This window comes from Mytilus trossulus, chromosome 2, assembly GCF_036588685.1.
Source record: "Mytilus trossulus isolate FHL-02 chromosome 2, PNRI_Mtr1.1.1.hap1, whole genome shotgun sequence".
Classification (NCBI taxonomy): domain Eukaryota; kingdom Metazoa; phylum Mollusca; class Bivalvia; order Mytilida; family Mytilidae; genus Mytilus; species Mytilus trossulus.
In genome coordinates this window covers 354,300-378,227 of record NC_086374.1, presented here as the reverse complement: position 1 = coordinate 378,227, position 23,928 = coordinate 354,300, and the positions used below count along the sequence as shown (strand labels likewise).

General features: G+C 33.7%; 1 protein-coding gene across 1 annotated transcript in view; it reads left to right on the top strand.

Moving 5' to 3' along the window:
* LOC134706192 (integrin alpha-4-like) overlaps nt 1–23,928 on the top strand; it is a 55,013-nt gene that overhangs the window by 3,334 nt on the left and 27,751 nt on the right. The window contains exons 2-4 of the mRNA XM_063564901.1: nt 11,701–11,840; nt 15,640–15,728; nt 19,359–19,565. Of these exons, the coding sequence (XP_063420971.1) occupies nt 11,701–11,840; nt 15,640–15,728; nt 19,359–19,565 (436 nt within the window). The remainder of the gene's footprint in view (nt 1–11,700; nt 11,841–15,639; nt 15,729–19,358; nt 19,566–23,928) is intronic.

The window sequence follows — 23,928 nt, the reverse complement described above, 5'->3', positions numbered from 1 at the left end:
GTATCTAATATCTTTAAGGCATAATTTTTTGGCATCAACGACAACTCCATTTTTTATAAATTGACAAGAATTTATTATTTTTATAGGTCTATCAGAATGACTTTGTATGCTAGAATCTGTTTTTAAAACGTCAATTTGTTGAGGTGTTAACGAAGATTTAATGCGACTATATTGTGCAATCCAATTCCTTTTATCTTTAAGACTTTTAAAAATATCAAAGGAAGTTTTAAAGGATTTATTGTTTAAGTCCCATATATCTTTAATTTTTTTTATTCCACTGGAGGCAAAGTTTGCATAATATAATGCATGTCCCTTGAACTTAAATTTACAATTGCCGAAAATATTTTCTTCTAAAAGGTCCTCTTTCGTGACCGATTTTTGGATTTTCTGTAAGTCGGTCCAGGAAATTAAGAGTTCTTTATAATATTTGGACATTTGTATTTGCCTAAAACATGTAGTGTCCGAACAAGAACATATAAAAAAATCTGTATCATATTTTTCGTCTAGTGACGTTAACCAGTATTTTCCTATTGCATTCCATTTTTGTGTTTTTGAGTTGACAATACTGTACATACTTTTCACTTGTTTTGATTTAATAAAGTCTCTTAAGTTTATCATTCCTATCCCCCCTTTTTCTTTCGGTAAACAGCACACTGTTCTAGCGATTTGGTTTGTTTTCCCATCCCATATAAAGGACCATATAATATTATTTATTTGTTTTTCGTATATATCCGGGATACCTCTCATTTCAATTTCGTATCCAATGACGGACAGTACAAAGGATTTAATAATTTTCCAACTTAATTGCTTTCACTTTCATATATATCACTTATGTTATTCAACTCAATTACTTTTCTTTCTCATATACCACGTACCCCTTAAGTTTTTACCTTATTTCTATTCACATTCACATATACCCTTCTGTTATTTAACATATTGTATATTAAAACTAACAAATAACACTTAATTTGAGTGATATTGTTTACGTAATAGTTATACACCGAGGGAAAGGTATGTCTGGATAAGAAACCCCGTCGGCCGGAGGCCGTAGGAGTTTCTTATCAAGACATGCCGTATCCCGAGGTGTATAACTAACTTACACCCCATTCTAAACTCTATTTTATTAACATTGCTTATCAAATGAAAAAAAAACAATAGCATATACTTTATTGACAATATCAAACCATGATTTATAAGATTTTTTTTGTTATTACATGAAAACCCACTAGTAACCTTTTTTGGTTTATCATCGTTCACACTTTGACAAGTGAGTATGTTTTACCAATGTCAAGGTTGTTTTGCATATTCCAAAAAAATCCTTGGGTTGATATGGATCAGCAGGTCAAGGTTGACCGTATCGTGTATTCATATTAAAAACAAGAAATACGTCATGCTCCTTGTATGCAGTTGTCAATATGGAAGGATATGAGACGGACGACATTTCTTAGCAAGCATTGGATTTGGTAGATGAGACTAATTTAAAAGATAAAGGCAATATTATAACCCAAAGTATACTTACCTGTATCAGTTTAATAAGGTAATCATAACTATATTTTCTATCTTACGATTTTATTAAAGAAAAAAGCCCCCCCCCCCTCTTCTCGAGAATGAATAAACATTCATATTCGGACCTACAAAGGGATCAGTGTGTCTGCAATAGAAACCCGACTTCCAGGCACGCTCAGCATACAAAGATACAGATTTGATATTTCGTAACTCTCTCTTTTGCGGAAGAGGGGCTGATTCAGCTGGGGTTCTTAACTCAAAAGAAAGGGCCGGGGTTCAAAAAAGAAAAATACATTGATCTTTCAAATCTGGTCCAATCCGCGGAACCCCTACTCCGGATCGGCCACTGGATAACGGGTGGGTTTGGGGGGGGGGGGGGGGGTCGAGAGTTAGAATTCCCCCTTTTTATAATAGAAACATATGATTGGGATAAAAAAAATATTACTTTCCGCAAAGGAGTAATTGAAGGATTTTTTTAATCTAAAATAAATGCTTAATTTTTATTTCGCTATAGGAATTTCCTTTAATGTTTTTTTTTTTTAATATCTTGAAACAATTTGTAGTGAACACTGTAAGTAATTTCTTGTGTTCTTGCTATTTAAAGAATAATCAATTTCTATTGTTACGAAAAACAATGGACTTTGTTTGCGGGATGCAGAAGCAGGGGTTTCCAGAAACCCCGCTTGTCACAGCCTGTGGTCAAAATCCATTGTTATTCGTAACAATAGATCTATTCAATTTACACGTGTTTCAAAAATAGAAACTATGAAGTATAACAATAGAGCTGGGGTGTAATGACAAAGATTAAACTATTTTTAGAACTTGAAGAATAGATATTAAATGATAATCTGATTATAACAATTAAGAACATACATTATGAATAAGGTAAAATGTCACTAATTAGCTAACCGATTGAAACATGTCACTCAATATCCAAACTGAGAATTAAATGATATTAAAGAATGATGATTTTAAGTCCTGGATACGAAATGTAAATAGAAATGAAATTATAAAATATAATGAATAATAAAACACAGAGAATTAATGTCTAAAATATCAAAATTGAGAATTAAATATTAAAGTCATAAATATTAAACGAAGCTGCTTTTTCCACTGTCACACACGTATACCCCAACGTTATATAACTAATTGCATTTTCATTCACTTATACCCCAATGTTATTTAACTAAATTGCTTTTTCAATCACATATACCCCAATGTGATTTAACTAAATTTCTTTTTCATTCACTTATACCCCAATATTATTTAACTGAATTGCTTTTTCATTCACATATACCCCAATGTTATTTAACTAAATTGGTTTTTCATTCACTTATACCTCAATGTTAATTAACTCAGTTAAATACCCATTCACATATACCCAAATGTTATTAAATCAGTTGTATTCCCATTCACTTATACCCCAATGTTATTTAACTCAATTGTATTCACATTCACCTATACCCCAATGTCATTTAACTCAATTGCTTTTTCATTCACATATACCCCAATCTTATTTAACTCAGTTGTATTCCCATTCACATATGGACCATAATTTGCTATTGGGCTCTGTTTCCTATAACTATAGAAAAGTGATAAAATGTGAATTACTGTAAGAAAAGTTGCAACTACATCTAAAGATGCCATTATTTTTATCAACATACAAGTGTATGCTACTCTTCCCTAGAAATTTGTTTAAAATATACGAATTTCAAAGATTCTACAACCGTATTTTTGTGTCATTTCTCGCGTTACTTATTGCTTCCAAAGAGCATAACGCTGACTGATTTATAGATAATCGTCACCGGCAAATTCGTAACTTTTGCTTTCAAATAACAAAGAACATCGACTGGAATATCAAAACCAAATATGAATACTTTTTTTTGGCTTAAACATCAAGATACAATGATTATGGTATCCTGTATCAATGGAGAAAATATGGAAAATTCTGAATAAATTGTACTAATTGTTTTCAAAACAAGCACATATTTAGGAGTTTTATAATACTGTTACATTTAAGATGGATTTTAAGAAAAAGTATACTGTTCAGATTATTTTAAGCAGATTTTGCAATAAAATTAAACTAAAAAAATGCTTTCGGTTTCTTATGGTTTCCTGTCAGGTTTAAAAAAAACTTTAATATAACATTGAAAATAGATTTTAAATATTAACATGAAGCAAGTAACACTAGTAATGGTGTTTATTTATGCCTTTTGAATTATATTGTGCAAAATAAAGAAAATAAAGATTGGTTTCCTGTTTGGTTTCATGTCACGTAAACGGTGAATCAAAAGGTATTAATTTTTTCTCGAAAAACTCAATTGTTCCATTCATACTATTCTAACACCAACACAACCCACAAAATAAAAGTTAAAATTTTAGAACTTATATAAAAAAGGATACAAAAAGAAACCAAAGGCCGAATACCAAATTATGGTCCATATACCCAAATGTTATTAAGTCAGTTGTATTCCCATTCACTTATACCCCAATGTTATTTAACTCAATTGTATTCCCATTCACATATACCCCAATGTTAACTAACTCAATTGTATTCCCATTCACATATACCCCAATGTTATTTAACTCAGTTGTATTCCCCTTCACTTATACCCCAATGTTATTAAATCATTTGTATTCCCATTCACATATACCCAAATGTTATTAAATCATTTGTATTCCCATTCACTTATAACCCATATGTTATCTAACACATTTACAATCTCATTTGCATATATCCTAAATGTGCTTAACGTGGTATTTGATTTGATATTTACCAAAACTTATATTCGAATAACGAACGATCCAAAAAGAAACAATATACAATGCATGGACTCGTAATAATGGATCAGTTTTTCGTGTGTATTTTTAGACTAGATAACATATATGACACATATATGGCGTATAAAATTATAATCCTGGTACTTTTGATAACTATTTACACCACTGGGTCGATGCCACTGCTGGTGGACGTTTCGTCCCCGAGGGTATCACCAGCCCAGTAGTCAGCACTTCGGTGTTGACATGAATATCAATTATATGGTCATTTTATGAATTTTCTGTTTACTAAACTTTGAATTTTTCGAAAAAACTAAGGATTTTCTTACCCCAGGAGTAGATTACCTTAGCCGTAATTGGCACAACTTTTTGGAATTTTGGGTTCTCAATGCTCTTCAACTTTGTATTGGTTTGGCTTTTTAACTATTTTGATCTGAGCGTCACTGATGAGTCTTATGTAGACGAAACGCGCGTCTGGCGTATAAAATTATAATCCTGGTACTTTTGATAACTATTTACACCACTGGGTCGATGCCACTGCTGGTGGACGTTTTGTCCCCGAGGGTATCACCAGCCCAGTAGTCAGCACTTCGGTGTTGACATGAATATCAATTATATGGTCATTTTATGAATTTTCTGTTTACTAAACTTTGAATTTTTCGAAAAAACTAAGGATTTTCTTACCCCAGGAGTAGATTACCTTAGCCGTATTTGGCACAACTTTTTGGAATTTTGGGTTCTCAATGCTCTTCAACTTTGTATTTGTTTGGCTTTTTAACTATTTTGATCTGAGCGTCACTGATGAGTCTTATGTAGACGAAACGCGCGTCTGGCGTATAAAATTATAATCCTGTTACTTTTGATAACTATTTACACCACTGGGTCGATGCCACTGCTGGCTGACGTTTCGTCCCCGAGGGTATCACCAGCCCAGTAGTCAGCACTTCGGTGTTGACATGAATATCAATTATATGGTCATTTTATGAATTTTCTGTTTACTAAACTTTGAATTTTTCGAAAAAACTAAGGATTTTCTTACCCCAGGAGTAGATTACCTTAGCCGTATTTGGCACAACTTTTTGGAATTTTGGGTTCTCAATGCTCTTCAACTTTGTATTTGTTTGGCTTTTTAACTATTTTGATCTGAGCGTCACTGATGAGTCTTATGTAGACGAAACGCGCGTCTGGCGTATAAAATTATAATCCTGGTACTTTTGATAACTATTTACACCACTGGGTCGATGCCACTGCTGGTGGACGTTTCGTCCCCGAGGGTATCACCAGCCCAGTAGTCAGCACTTCGGTGTTGACATGAATATCAATTATATGGTCATTTTATGAATTTTCTGTTTACTAAACTTTGAATTTTTCGAAAAAAATAAGGATTTTCTTACCCCAGGAGTAGATTACCTTAGCCGTATTTGGCACAACTTTTTGGAATTTTGGGTTCTCAATGCTCTTCAACTTTGTATTTGTTTGGCTTTTTAACTATTTTGATCTGAGCGTCACTGATGAGTCTTATGTAGACGAAACGCGCGTCTGGCGTATAAAATTATAATCCTGGTACTTTTGATAACTATTTACACCACTGGGTCGATGCCACTGCTGGTGGACGTTTCGTCCCCGAGGGTATCACCAGCCCAGTAGTCAGCACTTCGGTGTTGACATGAATATCAATTATATGGTCATTTTATGAATTTTCTGTTTACTAAACTTTGAATTTTTCGAAAAAACTAAGGATTTTCTTACCCCAGGAGTAGATTACCTTAGCCGTATTTGGCACAACTTTTTGGAATTTTGGGTTCTCAATGCTCTTCAACTTTGTATTTGTTTGGCTTTTTAACTATTTTGATCTGAGCGTCACTGATGAGTCTTATGTAGACGAAACGCGCGTCTGGCGTATAAAATTATAATCCTGGTACTTTTGATAACTATTTACACCACTGGGTCGATGCCACTGCTGGTGGACGTTTCGTCCCCGAGGGTATCACCAGCCCAGTAGTCAGCACTTCGGTGTTGACATGAATATCAATTATATGGTCATTTTATGAATTTTCTGTTTACTAAACTTTGAATTTTTCGAAAAAACTAAGGATTTTCTTACCCCAGGAGTAGATTACCTTAGCCGTATTTGGCACAACTTTTTGGAATTTTGGGTTCTCAATGCTCTTCAACTTTGTATTTGTTTGGCTTTTTAACTATTTTGATCTGAGCGTCACTGATGAGTCTTATGTAGACGAAACGCGCGTCTGGCGTATAAAATTATAATCCTGGTACTTTTGATAACTATTTACACCACTGGGTCGATGCCACTGCTGGTGGACGTTTCGTCCCCGAGGGTATCACCAGCCCAGTAGTCAGCACTTCGGTGTTGACATGAATATCAATTATATGGTCATTTTATGAATTTTCTGTTTACTAAACTTTGAATTTTTCGAAAAAACTAAGGATTTTCTTACCCCATGAGTAGATTACCTTAGCCGTATTTGGCACAACTTTTTGGAATTTTGGGTTCTCAATGCTCTTCAACTTTGTATTTGTTTGGCTTTTTAACTATTTTGATCTGAGCGTCACTGATGAGTCTTATGTAGACGAAACGCGCGTCTGGCGTATAAAATTATAATCCTGGTACTTTTGATAACTATTTACACCACTGGGTCGATGCCACTGCTGGTGGACTTTTCGTCCCCGAGGGTTTCACCAGCCCATTAGTCAGCACTTCGGTGTCGACATGAATATCAATTATATGGTCATTTTATGAATTTTCTGTTTACTAAACTTTGAATTTTTCGAAAAAAATAAGGATTTTCTTACCCCAGGAGTAGATTACCTTAGCCGTATTTGGCACAACTTTTTGGAATTTTGGGTTCTCAATGCTCTTCAACTTTGTATTTGTTTGGCTTTTTAACTATTTTGATCTGAGCGTCACTGATGAGTCTTATGTAGACGAAACGCGCGTCTGGCGTATAAAATTATAATCCTGGTACTTTTGATAACTATTTACACCACTGGGTCGATGTCACTGCTGGTGGACGTTTCGTCCCCGAGGGTATCACCAGCCCAGTAGTCAGCACTTCGGTGTTGACATGAATATCAATTATATGGTCATTTTATGAATTTTCTGTTTACTAAACTTTGAATTTTTCGAAAAAAATAAGGATTTTCTTACCCCAGGAGTAGATTACCTTAGCCGTATTTGGCACAACTTTTTGGAATTTTGGGTTCTCAATGCTCTTCAACTTTGTATTTGTTTGGCTTTTTAACTATTTTGATCTGAGCGTCACTGATGAGTCTTATGTAGACGAAACGCGCGTCTGGCGTATAAAATTATAATCCTGGTACTTTTGATAACTATTTACACCACTGGGTCGATGTCACTGCTGGTGGACGTTTCGTCCCCGAGGGTATCACCAGCCCAGTAGTCAGCACTTCGGTGTTGACATGAATATCAATTATATGGTCATTTTATGAATTTTCTGTTTACTAAACTTTGAATTTTTCGAAAAAACTAAGGATTTTCTTACCCCAGGAGTAGATTACCTTAGCCGTATTTGGCACAACTTTTTGGAATTTTGGGTTCTCAATGCTCTTCAACTTTGTATTTGTTTGGCTTTTTAACTATTTTGATCTGAGCGTCACTGATGAGTCTTATGTAGACGAAACGCGCGTCTGGCGTATAAAATTATAATCCTGGTACTTTTGATAACTATTTACACCACTGGGTCGATGTCACTGCTGGTGGACGTTTCGTCCCCGAGGGTATCACCAGCCCAGTAGTCAGCACTTCGGTGTTGACATGAATATCAATTATATGGTCATTTTATGAATTTTCTGTTTACTAAACTTTGAATTTTTCGAAAAAAATAAGGATTTTCTTACCCCAGGAGTAGATTACCTTAGCCGTATTTGGCACAACTTTTTGGAATTTTGGGTTCTCAATGCTCTTCAACTTTGTATTTGTTTGGCTTTTTAACTATTTTGATCTGAGCGTCACTGATGAGTCTTATGTAGACGAAACGCGCGTCTGGCGTATAAAATTATAATCCTGGTACTTTTGATAACTATTTACACCACTGGGTCGATGTCACTGCTGGTGGACGTTTCGTCCCCGAGGGTATCACCAGCCCAGTAGTCAGCACTTCGGTGTTGACATGAATATCAATTATATGGTCATTTTATGAATTTTCTGTTTACTAAACTTTGAATTTTTCGAAAAAAATAAGGATTTTCTTACCCCAGGAGTAGATTACCTTAGCCGTATTTGGCACAACTTTTTGGAATTTTGGGTTCTCAATGCTCTTCAACTTTGTATTTGTTTGGCTTTTTAACTATTTTGATCTGAGCGTCACTGATGAGTCTTATGTAGACGAAACGCGCGTCTGGCGTATAAAATTATAATCCTGGTACTTTTGATAACTATTTACACCACTGGGTCGATGTCACTGCTGGTGGACGTTTCGTCCCCGAGGGTATCACCAGCCCAGTAGTCAGCACTTCGGTGTTGACATGAATATCAATTATATGGTCATTTTATGAATTTTCTGTTTACTAAACTTTGAATTTTTCGAAAAAACTAAGGATTTTCTTACCCCAGGAGTAGATTACCTTAGCCGTATTTGGCACAACTTTTTGGAATTTTGGGTTCTCAATGCTCTTCAACTTTGTATTTGTTTGGCTTTTTAACTATTTTGATCTGAGCGTCACTGATGAGTCTTATGTAGACGAAACGCGCGTCTGGCGTATAAAATTATAATCCTGCTACTTTTGATAACTATTTACACCACTGGGTCGATGTCACTGCTGGTGGACGTTTCGTCCCCGAGGGTATCACCAGCCCAGTAGTCAGCACTTCGGTGTTGACATGAATATCAATTATATGGTCATTTTATGAATTTTCTGTTTACTAAACTTTGAATTTTTCGAAAAAAATAAGGATTTTCTTACCCCAGGAGTAGATTACCTTAGCCGTATTTGGCACAACTTTTTGGAATTTTGGGTTTTCAATGCTCTTCAACTTTGTATTTGTTTGGCTTTTTAACTATTTTGATCTGAGCGTCACTGATGAGTCTTATGTAGACGAAACGCGCGTCTGGCGTATAAAATTATAATCCTGGTACTTTTGATAACTATTTACACCACTGGGTCGATGCCACTGCTGGTGGACGTTTCGTCCCCGAGGGTATCACCAGCCCAGTAGTCAGCACTTCGGTGTTGACATGAATATCAATTATATGGTCATTTTATGAATTTTCTGTTTACTAAACTTTGAATTTTTCGAAAAAACTAAGGATTTTCTTACCCCAGGAGTAGATTACCTTAGCCGTATTTGGCACAACTTTTTGGAATTTTGGGTTCTCAATGCTCTTCAACTTTGTATTTGTTTGGCTTTTTAACTATTTTGATCTGAGCGTCACTGATGAGTCTTATGTAGACGAAACGCGCGTCTGGCGTATAAAATTATAATCCTGGTACTTTTGATAACTATATATGCCTCTCTGCGATTCAAACTGGTATGATTCTAGTATTTTAGAGTTTACAAAGGCAAAAGAATAGCAACAGAGATACGTGGTAATATGTAAGGTAACCGAATGAATAACACTTCGCGAATTACACCTTTTATTGATCCCATTTGATACCAAAGTTTTTAATTTTCTTATCCCAGTTCATTCCCGAGGGAATATTTCCTCCCTAGTTGTGCTGAATTGTACTTAAATACATAATTGTTGGTTGAATTATGCAACGTCCATTGGCCGATACAGGATAAAAAAGGACGATGCTGACACCTAAATTATTGCGTATATTTTGTTTATCGCATTGTAAATATGTTAAACATTTTAATATTTACATACTAATTAGTGAGTCTAAAGTACTTTCTCAGAAAATTACACTGTTATGCAATATAAAATATCGAAATGAATGTGTTAGAGTTTCACGAGGCCCTTAGTGCATATAAAGGGAAGTTCACAGATGGAGTTTACATTGCACTTAGCGCATTGTGTATGAAAGGGGCTTTCGAAGATAGAGTTTTACATGGCCTGAGGGGTGCCGTGGAAATCTACGACGACAGAATCATGTAAAATCTCCGGTACCGAAAACAGCAGTGTCGGCCTTATTCGTAGCGGGCTTCGTCCGGTTCAGCAAATTTTTTTCCCATCTTCCCATAAACCATCCGCAAATTGTTGTAGAGAAAAATACCTTATTCTGGAATGGTGTTCTGATCTATGGGTTCCGCCATCGTTCGTGGTGGCATTATTCAAATGTGACGTTATATGTTACTCTTTTTCCCGGAAAAAACGTAATTTCAAGATCTGCCTTAGGCTTAGATTTGGAGAAAACAAAAATCTGCCATAGATTTGATTTGGTTAACGTTTGTAACGTCACATTTGCCATAGATTAGGAATCTGCCATATATTTGAATCCTACATATATAATGACATTTCCTGTGTATTTTTAGTCCAGACACCCTTTGATTTAACATCAAAATGACCACCAAAGACGGCTGATTGTCACATAACCAAATTAACATGAACAACATAAATATAGATAGATAGCAACCTCGTGTGAAAGAACTTTTCGTTTTTAGGCTATAAATAGGTATTTTTTTTCTGAACCTGTACAAAAATGATTGTTTTGTGGATCATTCAAAGACATATTTCATATTTTTTCACTTTCAATATTATCATTCTTTTCCTTTTAAAGGCTGAACACGACTTAAATATGTAACCAATCTCTATCAAATGGGTTAAATTAAAGGTTACATTTATACGGATTAAATGAGGTTGAACTGTTCACTTGCAAGTATTTAATTTTTTATATTTCGTAGCTAATGCCTCTGCTAGTTTAGACTTTCTGTTTTGCATTTCCTTTGAGTTCGATAATTTTGTTATTTTAATCTTTAATAACAATAATAAGAGTAACAACACACAAAAACACTATATCATTTGGACATGCTTTGATATAATAAGCTCTTGAATTTTAACTTTGATAACATTCTTCTCTTTGGAGGTTCTGTGTATCGTCAATCTATTCCCATTAGGACTAACTGCGAATTACTTATCCTGGACCTGTTTTTGTTTTGTTATAAGTTACAGTTTTTGACTAAAATCAGCTCAGATACAAAAAATAAATATTACTTAAAGATATTTGGGTAATAAATTGGCCCTCAATAATGAGGACAGCAGTATTTACACCAAAGAGATTTATCCTTTTGAACTAACTTTGAATGAAGTAAATACTAACAATGAACACTGCCATTTTCTTGATCTTGATATCCATATCATAAACGGGAAGTTTAATACCAAAATGAATGTGAAAGTGGCGATTTTCCATTTCTTATGTTAATTATCGATCTTATGGTGTCTCAATTTTATAGTTTGCCCTCTGATTGTTTTTATATTCTTACTTGCATCATTACAGGGTTGTGGTTGGAGCTATAAAGGCAAACTTTACAAACGACGTCAAAAATATAACGACACCAGGCAACATATTTAAGTGTAAACTTAACTTCACTCAATCCACACAAGATACGTGTGAACCAATGGACATCAAAACTAATGGTAAGTAAGTAAATCTCATACCGGACATAAGTGTGAACCAATGAACTACAGAATTAACCACACAAGACACGTGTGAACCTATGGACATCAAAACTAATGGTAAGTAAGTTAATCTCATACCGGACATGAGTGTGAGTGAAACCAATAAATAACAGAAATAACGGTAGATTAAAATCAATCAGAATGAACACTAGAACCAATGGTAAGTAAGTAAATCTTATTCCGGACGTGAAAGTGTGGACCAATGAACATTAGAACGAAAGGTATGTGAAAATCTATCAGGGCGTTAATGTGGACCAATGAACATCAGAACTAATGGTAAGTAAGTAAATCTAGTACTAGGCGTGAGTGTGAGGGAAACTTATGAACAGTTGAACTGACGGTAGTTAAAATGAACCAGGACGTTAGTGGAAAACTAATGAACAGTAGACCTGACTGTAGTTAAAATCAATTAGGACGTGAGTGTGAACCAATAAACATCAACACCAATTATAAATGAACAAAACCCTTTTAGGAAAATTGTGATGAATAACCATCATCACTTTAGGTAGGTAACAATCGAAACAGGACGAGTGCCAACCAATGAACATCAGAACTAATGGTAGGTAAAACATCCATTCAGGACGAGTGCGAACCAATGAACATCAGAACTAATGGTAGGTAAAACATCCATTCAGGACGAGTGTGAACCAATGAACATCAGAACTAATGGTAGGTAAAACATCCATTCAGGACGAGTGCGAACCAATGAACATCAGAACTAATGGTAGGTAAAACATCCATTCGGGACGAGTGTGAACCAATGAACATCAGAACTAATGGCAGGTAAAATATTCATTCAGGACGAGTGTGATCCAATGAACATCAGAACTAATGGTAGGTAAAACATCCATTCAGGACGAGTGCGAACCAATGAACATCAGAACTAATGGTAGGTAAAACATCCATTCGGTACGAGTGTGAACCAATGAACATCAGAACTAATGGCAGGTAAAATATTCATTCAGGACGAGTGTGATCCAATGAACATCAGAACTAATGGTAGGTAAAACATCCATTCAGGACGAGTGCGAACCAATGAACATCAGAACAAATGGTAGGTAAAACATCCATTTAGGACGAGTGCGAACCAATGAACATCAGAACTAATGGTAGGTAAAACATCCATTCAGGACGAGTGCGAACCAATGAACATCAGAACTAATGGTAGGTAAAACATCCATTCGGGACGAGTGTGAACCAATGAACATCAGAACTAATGGCAGGTAAAATATTCATTCAGGACGAGTGTGATCCAATGAACATCAGAACTAATGGTAGGTAAAACATCCATTCAGGACGAGTGTGAACCATTGAACATCAGAACCAATGGTAGGTAAAACATCCATTCAGGACGAGTGTGAACCAATGAACATCAAAACCAATGGTAGGTTAAACATTCATTCAGGACGAGTGTGATACAATGAACATCAGAACTAATATAATGACAAAAATGTTTATAAGGCCAACCGCAAGTTCTCTAAATGAAAATAATTGTTCAGCTATAAAACTTCAAAATTGTGAGTGAAACATAATGAATGGTTTTACTTTTCAGTTTTATTGCCTGGTTTATAAAGGAAGTATTTTAAGTCATTATATCCGTCACCTAGTGGATTTTAAATGTCCTAATAGATTGATATCTTTCAAAAATTATATTCAATTACTTCCTATAAATGATTTATTTTTCTAAACGTTTCTTCTATTTAATTTATATGAGACTTATAACCAGTGATAATATTAATAACATGTAGTTGTAAACAGGAATTAGTGGTTAGAGATCTTTTCAATAAAAAAGTGATATTCATTGTCTTCTCCTTTTATCAACGTAGATCATTATACAAATATCAAACAGAATAGAGACGATCTTTGTATCTTCATAATATTTATTATTTTGTTTTGTTAGTGCACAGTTGTTCGAAAAGAGCAGAAAAGAAACCAAGTGATATAAAACATTTATAGTTTCGTTAATCCGATGAGTTTTACTATGTTGACTTTCACTAGGAAAACTTGTCTAAACATTGGAAAGTAAATGAACTTTCTTATCAATAATGTCTTGGTTCAGCAAGGGGTAAACAAGTATAACACAGACACCGAACTCGTGGTAAAAAAAAAAATATATGCATGAAATCATGAGTTAAAACATGGGAAAAAAGAAAATTAACAATGTTTGGGAAAATATTGAATGATCCTAAAATCTTTAGTATTACCAAAATTAAGGCTACTTCGTGCAAAGTTCAAGATATTTACTTGAAAGAAATTGAAAGCTGCTGTTTCAAATACATTTGGGAAGGAAAAAATGACAAGGTAATAAGAAACACACTTATTGGCGAATACCAAAAAAGGGGGGTTTAAAATGATCGATTTTGACAGTTATTTTACAGCACTGAAAGCCTCATGGGTCTCAAAATTAACAACAACCAATATGCCGAATTGGAAGATTATTCCTACCAAGTATTTTAACAATCTTGGTAAAAACTTTCTTGTTTTAAACATGAATTAAGATAATATTAAATCATTAGATGTACTTGGAAAAATACCCGATTTTTATTTACAAGTAATTTCAAGTTGGGTTAAAACAGGAGGGGGTTTATCATCATTTTCTAATCACTTTTCTAATATTAAAAAACAGATTATTTGGGGAAATAAATATATTAAATATCGCAACAAATGCTTGTTTCCCCCAAACTGGGTTAAAAGTGGATTGGTTTATATAAACAACATGTTGGATAGTAAAGGAAATTTATCCGAAAGTTTTATTTTAAAAAAGTAAATTAATAAAACAAACTGAATTGCAGAGTTTAAGATGTTAAAATCCTGCATTCAAAAAGAATAGATGCAAGTTTAAAAAAAAGAAAACTCCGTTAAGAGTAAAATCAATATATGTAAGGTTAAATTAAGATGGCAAAATAAATAAATTGAAACAAAAGATATCATCAATAAAATACTCTATAAAACTTTATTAGATAAAAAATATACAAAGCCAATCGGTATCAACATTTGGACAAGATATTAGAATACGTACCACCGTTGCCATTTATATACGATTTTATAATAAAATTTTAAAGGAAAATAAGTTTAAAATTTTCAGATGGAAACTGCTTCAATATATTAGTCCTACAAATCAGCTACTATTAAAGTGGAAAATATCTGAGAACGATAAATGCAACTTTTGTAAAACAAAAGAAGAAGATTATTTGCATTTCTTTCTACATGTTCATTTTTGAAAGATTTTTGGGAGAAAGTACATTTTCTTCTAGCAAAAATGAATTTTCAAAACAAGATATTGGCAAAACATATAGTATTTGGATACAAAATATCAGATCAAGGGTATAACGGTTTTAATTAATTCTTGAAAATTATAGGTTTTTGTGTTTACAAGTCGCGCTATGTGTCCGAGCAAAAACTGAATTTTTTAGATGTGTATGCTATGTTTATAAATGAGCTACGAAGGTTTATGAATGAGAACAAAACATATCTCAAAATGTATTTTTCATAAAGTTAAAAAGATTTATATAATTGATGGAAACAAATAATGTTTATATTTTATTATATTCTGTGTATTTTCCTGGATATTCAGAAAGTATTTCACAGGGATACTTTGTTGAAGTTTGGACAATGAAGCAAAGTTGTAACAAGCAATTTGATGAATAAAGAATATTTATTTGAGAAAAAAAAGAAAGAAATGCAAGTTAATTAAAACTGACACGATGAAATGTTATCAACTTATTGATTTAATACTATCAAAATATATGCTTAATAGATAATATAAAATGGCCAGAACTCCCTGGGAACGAGGAAGATGACGAATTACTTGGGGCTTCAATGGCTATTTTTGATGACACCATAATTGTAAGTAAAGAACACTTGTTTGACTTTATAAATATTTTGATCTGAGCGTCACTGATCAGTCTTTTGTAGACGAAACGCGCGCCGGCGTATTAAATTATAATCCTGGTACCTTTGATAACTTTTTTTCATGTTTCTCATTTCTTAGTTTTCTGCGTAAAGATTTGAGGACAAGTGATTAGATATCAGCTTTTTTATGGCACTGTTGTTTTTTATTGATTAGTACATTATCTTAAGAAAATTACATTCACTTTACCTCGATTGGCTCTTTTATTTTACTTGATGTAAATATACCACAATCAGCCAATACAATAAAATTAACTTGGAGGACTGACTTTCACATTTATAACTTTAATGAATTTACATAGTTTTTCTTATATTATTATATTTGATGAGTTTAACGGCTGATCAAATGTATAGATATTAGAGTTGAACAACGATATTTCGGTAAACATTTTTTTCTTTTCAACTTAAATGTTGCACAATTCACAACGTAGTGGTACTTGTCATCAATATAGTTGAGTCAGAGAGACGGCAGAGTTTTTGCTCAATTTATTTTGACACCCATTTATCAACAAACTGTGCATTTCATATATTGGACATACCAGAATTATCAAAAATATGTTTAATATATGATATCCCCTTAGTTACTTTTCCGTTATCATTATAATATAAAAGTATATTTATGTAATGTAAAAAAAATATGGCGTATCGAATTATAAGCCTGGTACATTTGATAACTAATTATTCATTGTGCTATACTTTTATCAAAACCCAATTCACTTATGACTTCTTCAGGAGTCACACTATTCTTTCTTTCTTGGTTTAATTATGATATTTTAAGATTAATTGCAATAGTAATTACATTGATTGAAACAGACGTTTCAATCATTGCAACTTCTTCTAATCATACATAATCTTGAAAAGAATTTTACATAGACAAGAGAATAAAATCTCTAGTTTCAAATGCATTGAGACACAGCAGACGATTCAATCATTATCTAGCAACAAGGGCTAACAGGATACCTAAATAACATATTTTACATTATGTAGTTCCATTGGAATTGCGATGTATGCCTTTAATGTCATGATAAGAACCTCAAATGCATGTCAATGCATAATTCATTATTTATAACCAGTCAGTGGCATTATGCAAACCAGGGGCGGATCCAGGATTTCAAGTTAGGGGGGGCGCCAATTTTTATTTCCGCCGAGCGGATCGAGGCGAAAAATTTTTGGAGGTTATTTTAGGTAAATTATTGAAATATTCTTCTAAAGGGGTGCAATGTTGATATCTCGAACTATTGTGTGTTAAAATTAGCGAGGAATTAAATTTTCAAGCTGAAACCGCCTTGAAGGCCGTACGGTGACATATAGTTGTTAATAATTGTGTCATTTTGGTCTTTTGTGGATAGTTGTCTCATTGGCAATCATACCACATCTTCTTTTTTATATTAATCCACACCTGACAACAATCTACAGATAGACGGGCGGACAGACGGACGCAATGTGAGACGAGACAGATCTCAATTGCTCACCAGGCCAATATATTTTTCAAACGAAAATTTCTACTTTTACCAGCGATTTTTAATTGTCCTTTCATACTATCTGTTTTTTACATTTTTGATTTTCGGAGGTTGTGCCAGATTTTACTGTGTTCGCCACAAACAACTAAAATCAAAATGATTTACGCAGTTATATTAATTTTCTAGGGATCCAAGCATACAGTAATACGGTACAGATTTCGGCTAAATATTTCGGTTGCAAATGAGAAATAAATATAGACAGAGAAACAAATTAATAAACGAACCTTTCGCGTGAAACAGTATTTCTATCTTTCATTACGGATATTATAAAAGAATCTCACCTGCCGACTGCTTTCTTGACGTGTCATGATGTAATTGTGAAAGTGAGTAAGGGATGTTTTGGAACTTCAATTATCAAACAAATTGATTCGCAAATACAATGTAACATTTGCTTTTACTTTAACTGCTAAAAACCTATTATATTTGTCATCAAATGCAGCTCCGCGTAACGCGGAGCTGCATTTGCCGTTTGACACCTTCCTTTGAAACCATTTATCATGAGAACTTTAATAAAGCGTAGGTCAGTTGATTAGTAATCACGTTGATTCTGTTAAACTGACTGTTTTATATACTTTGAATGTTAAAAAAGATTGAATGGTCTCTTCTGATACTTTAAATATGTTGAAGTCAACCCATGCTTTGCAAATTTTAGGGGGGGCGCACGCCCGCCACGCCCCCGCCTAAATCCGCCCCTGCAAACAGTTAACTTTCAAAATTACGTATGAAAATTATATTGAAAACGAGACTCTATTAGATATTGCTTATATACTATTAGGTTATTTTTTTTACCATTCATATAGATGTCCGCACATACAGATTTTACTATCATATAGAAATCGTTGTAGACACGATTTTTCATCTAAGGTATACATACAGATGATCATCACGAAACCATTATTGCTTTTCAGACAAATTTATACCTAATATAAACTCTTCTAGGTCAAATATTGGTCTTTTAATTTGGAACTATAATGATTGATTTTGATTTGCCTAACGTCCAGTGTAAAATATTCAATGCATGTTCAGGAGGAGAATAGATTAAAAATATATACAATAGTTAGGTCTTGGAATAGATACCATCCGGGATGAGGATGTGGAAAATTTTTACTGCCTCTGGGAAGAAAGAGTATATTAGATAGGGAGAAATAAATGAACTCATCATAGATACCAGGATTAAAATTTTATATATACGCCAGACGATCGTTTAGTCTACATAAGACTCGTCAGTGACGCTCGAATCAAAAAATGTATAAATGGCCAAATAATGCACGAAGTTGAAGAGCATTGACGACCAAAAATTCCCAAAAAATTGCCAAATACACTTAAGGTAATCTATTTCTGAGGTAGTAAAAACCATAGTATTTCAAAAATTCAAAGTTTTGTTAACAGTTAATTTATTATAATGGACATATCAATGATAACTCAAATCAACACAGAAGTGCTGACTACTAACAACAGGTCGCTAACGGGCCCCTCAAAGATTTGTTATAATTATATAAAAAAAAGAAGATGTGGTATGATTGCCAATGAGACAACTATCCACAAAAGACCAAAATGACACAGACATTAACAACTATAGTCACCGTACGACCTTCAACAATGAGCAAAGTCCATACCGCATAGTCAGCTATAAAAGGCTCCGATAAGACAATGCAAGACAATTCAAGCGAGAAAACTAACGGCCTTATTTATGTAAAAAAATGAACGAAAACCAAATATGTAACACATAAACAAACGACAACCACTGAATTACAGGCTCCTGACTTGGGACAGGCACATACATAAATAATGTTGCGGGGTTAAACATGTTAGCGGGATACCAATCCTCCCCCTAACCTGGGACAGTGGTATAACAGTACAACATAAGAACGAACTATAAAAATCATTTGAAAAATGCTTAACTTTTCTCTACACGAGGCAGCGTAATTAATGTCTATTTTACATTTACCGGAAACACCTGCGTACTTGTACATCCTGACTTGTTTTGTGCGATAATCTATTGTTGTACTTCTTGAACTAATGTACTATATTTGCTTACTTTTTTAAGACTTGTGCTCCTCTCTGGAAGAATATGATACCTCTGAAAAATTCCAAGTTTGTCCATCCTATTGGAAGGTGCTTCAACATAGATAGAAATTTGCAGTCGTATACAACGAAACAGTTTAAAAACAACTTCTTCAAAAACCAAAAAAAATATCCACAACAATTAGATTACATATTTGCTCAGATAGGACTTTCAATATCTAACAAAAAGGTAATAAAATAAAGCTATTTCAAACTATTATAACATTCGAATTTTGCCTTGGATAAATAGCATATAACTATCAACAGTTTTATTTTGTCACAACTACAGTAATCACAGCCTTAGATAATATCTTTGTATCTATGTTTGCCATTTAATCTATGAATCAGAGCAAGTCTTTCATTATGACTTTTGGTTTGAAGTGAGAAATACTTGTGTAAAAAAGTAAAATTTCAAAATAAAGTACTACTAGTATTTGAATTAGTCCAACTCTACAATAAGACGATATCATGTATACACATGAAAAGTAGGAGTTTTTCAAGGTTGTTTTCTCATTATTGTTCTTTAAAAACATAAACAGTCAACAATAAAACTATGTTTAAGCAATAGCTTAAAGATGCTCGCGATCAATTGATGTACTGACTCAGAAATGTTTTCCAGAGCACCAGACATCACCCAAAGTTTTTGTCGGGGTTCGTGTTGCTTAGTCTTTAGTTTTCTATGTTGTGTCTTTTGGACTATTATTTGTCTATTTTTTGTTGTTATTTTCAAAACTTTATTCTCTGTTCAATTTATGTTTGGAAACCAATGTTTTAAACCCTCATTTAAACAAACTTACAGCTATAATATCGGATATTGCAAGTCACAGACTTTTTAAGCCAGTCCGCATTGGAAAAGATGAAAAAGAGAAAAAAAAATCCTTAATCTTTCCTATGCCAACAACGGTCTCGATGGCGTCAACTTAAGCAATATCCTTCATCATAAATTAGTTCAATCGAAAACACCTCCTAATTTCAAAGATTAATCTGTACCAATCATTTCTACCTATATCAAACCTATTGCAACTAAAATTTTCAATTACAAACACGTTTTGCATGATCTCAATATTGACGACTTCAAGTCTAAATCTTCTGATTGCACTTGTGCTAGTTCCTAATTCACATATACTCCGGCTGGCCACGTTATTACCGGTGACCTTAACATTTTTGATAACACTGCACTACGACATATGTTATTCAAAGGTCCAACGTATCGTTAGCCAAAGTCCATCAATGAGAAATACAACTTTATAATTTTGATGGATTCAGTCGAGGATTATGCAAGACAATGGGCTAAGCGTGAGAAGGAAAAATATACACTCTTTCTGAATAGATTAAGGCAGTGAGTTCGTTAATACAAATCAGAATTAAGAAACTAAATCAGGGCATCAATGCCCATGCTACGTTAATCTTTAAAGACCCTAATGTTGCAAAGCACTCATCATACCTTCACGACAAATATGTTGTTGGTCCCGCAGATAAAGCCCCAAACAACATCGTTTTTGTGTGTAAATTCATTACATTAACTGCTTGATAAACGAATTAGGTATTGACAATTCACTTGGAAACCCAACATATACCCTAACGACACTTACCAAAGAGGAAATCCAGGATAATCATAAGTCTGGAATTTCAACCAAAGATGATGAACTGGATCTTCCATCACTGTATTGGATTGAATACATAAACTGCATAAGTATCCTTACAAACAACGGTATATTGATTGGTCTTCCAAGTGCTCCACGAAACCTCTATCTAAATTATTAACATTTATTTTATCAGCAATCATAGACGGGTTTCAAATTTATTGTGACAATACCTATTCTAGAGGTGGTGTGAATCAGATGTGGATACTTAAAAAATTCCAAAGATCTTTTAGAGTACATACAATCTAACTCTCTTTCATCTTGTAATAGTATTTGACTTTTCTGCACTTTATACAAGTATTCCACATGTTAAACTTAAAGACAAATTGAAAGAGTTGGTATTGCTTTGTTTCATTAAAAAGAATGGACAACGAAGATACAAGTATCTTGTCTTAGGAAGGGATAAATCCTACTTTGTAAAAGATCACACTGATTCAAACAAAAAATTCTCTGAAACTGACATTATCAAGATGCTTGATTTCTTGATTGACAACATATTTGTTACATTCGAAGGACGGGTTTTTCAACAGACTATCGGTATTCCAATGGGAACGAATTGTGTCCCTCTTCTTTCTGTCTTGTTTCTTTCTTATTATGAGGCTGACTTCATACAGGAACTTCTTAGGAAGAAAGACAAGAAGTTAGCACTATCCCTTTACTCTACTTTCCGCTATATAGATGTTGTTCTTTAACTAAATAATTCAACATTTGACTATGTCGAACGCATCTATCCCATTAGTATAGAGATAAAAGCTACAACAGATACAGTTAAGTCGGCCTGATATCTTGACCTACATCTAAAAATTGACAATGAGGGTCGATTGAAAACAAAACTTTACGACAAAAGTGATGATTTCAGCTTTCCAATTGTGAACTTTCTATTTCTAAGTAGCAACATTCCTGCATACGGTGTATATATCTCCCAATTGATACGATATTCCCGTGCTTGCATTTCCTATTATGGTTTTCTTGATAGCGGGTGGTTGCTCACAATGACACTATTAAATCAAGAGTTCAAAATGGTGAAGTTGAAATCATCTCTTCGTAAATTTTATGGACACCATCACGAGTTGGTTGACCGTTATGGAATAACCGTTTAACAAATGATATCGGATATGTTCCTTACGTCGTTAGTACAATCCCCTTCCCTTTCATAAATGTGAGTTACCGAAATAGACTATTATACCTGATTGTTTTTATCTCACAAGCAACACGACGGGTGCCACATGTGGAGTAGGATCTGCTTACCCTTCCGAAGCACCTGAGACCCCCCTAGTTTTTGGTTGAGATTGTGTTGTTTATTTTTAGTTTTCTATGTTGTGTCATGTGTACTATTGTTTGTCTGTTTGTCTTTTTTCTTTTTAGTCATGGCGTTGTCAGTTTGTTTCAGATTTATGAGTGTTACTCTCCCTTTGGTATCTTTCGTCCCTCTTTTTTATAGTCTCATCCATCGATAATATCCGTCTGTTGCTAATTTTATCCCAAAATGTACCTCAGAGGTATTCTTATCGTTCGGCTGCTGTTCTATTGACGTATGCGCAATATCCTCAATTGTTTAAATCCTCCGGATCATAGTAGGTTTCATATTACCTATAAGTTTTTTTTCTAAAACGTGCCTTTGATAAAGAAATAAGAAGATGAGTTATGCGTGCCAAATGAGACATCTTTCCATCCAAGACACATTCTTGTAAAGTAAGCAATTTGATGTTCAATGCTGAAAAGTAAGCTATAAAAAGACCAAAAATAACATGTATAAAACAATAAAAAAAAAAAATCAACAACGGCTTTATTTAATATACAAAAGAAGAATAAATGTATTCAATAGATAAAAGAAATATAATAGATTTATTTCCAACGCTGCAAATTTTACAAAATATATCAGTGCTACCACCCTGTCGCACATAAAATGGATAACATCATTCATAGTTTTAATAAGGTTTGTAAATGTACGAGTCCGTTAAAAAAATCCAATGTCTCCATTTGAAAAAAATTAAACTTTGAAAAGACGAAAAACAAAATGAAACTACAGTTGCTGTTTCACTACCTTCAGAACAAAATGAGCAGTTTGAAAGTCTCAAATACAGAAATAAGTCAAAAATCAATTATATCTTAAGATTTTGTTAACACTGTCATATAAGAATTTCAAAAGGTCTTGTGTAGTTTCGATGCAACATGATGGATGATATAGGTTTTGTGCATGTTCTGTACCTTTTAAGTTCTCAAAATGATAGTATTACATAGTATTCTACAGACGTTAGTAAATAAATTTCATAATGGAACATCAAACTTTCTAAAAGATGTTTGTATACAAAAATAAGGAGATGTGGTATTATTCCCCATTTCAGCTCAAATGAAATGGATAATGTAAGTAGTGATAGGCATCTATTATGCCTTCAACAATAAGAAATACCTATACCGTATAATTGGCTATAATTGGCACCGATTGATAAATATTCCTTTTTGTTGAAGACAAAGAAATAAATAAAATATTTTTAAGGGGCCAGCTGAAGGACGCCTCCGGGTGCGGTAGATTTTTGCTACATTAAAGACCCATTGGTGGCCTTCGGCTGTTGTCTGCTATTTGGTCGGGTTGTTGTCGCTGCGACACATTCCCCGTTTCCTTTCTCAATTTTACATTCTTTTCCTCGATTTAAATTACCTTTTAATCATAAAAAGGTACAACATCATAAAATATATTTTGTGAAATCTTAAAAAGTTTAGTAATCTAATCAGATCTTTAACAAACTCTAAGTCTTCGCCTTTTTACGAACACAACATTTATAAGATCCTAATTTTTCTTTAACTATTTATATCTACCAGCTATACAAAAGTTGCTGAACCCCATTGATATTAGCACCGGCTATTATCGACGGCTTAGTTAACATTAGTAAGTTTGTCTTATGGGTTATT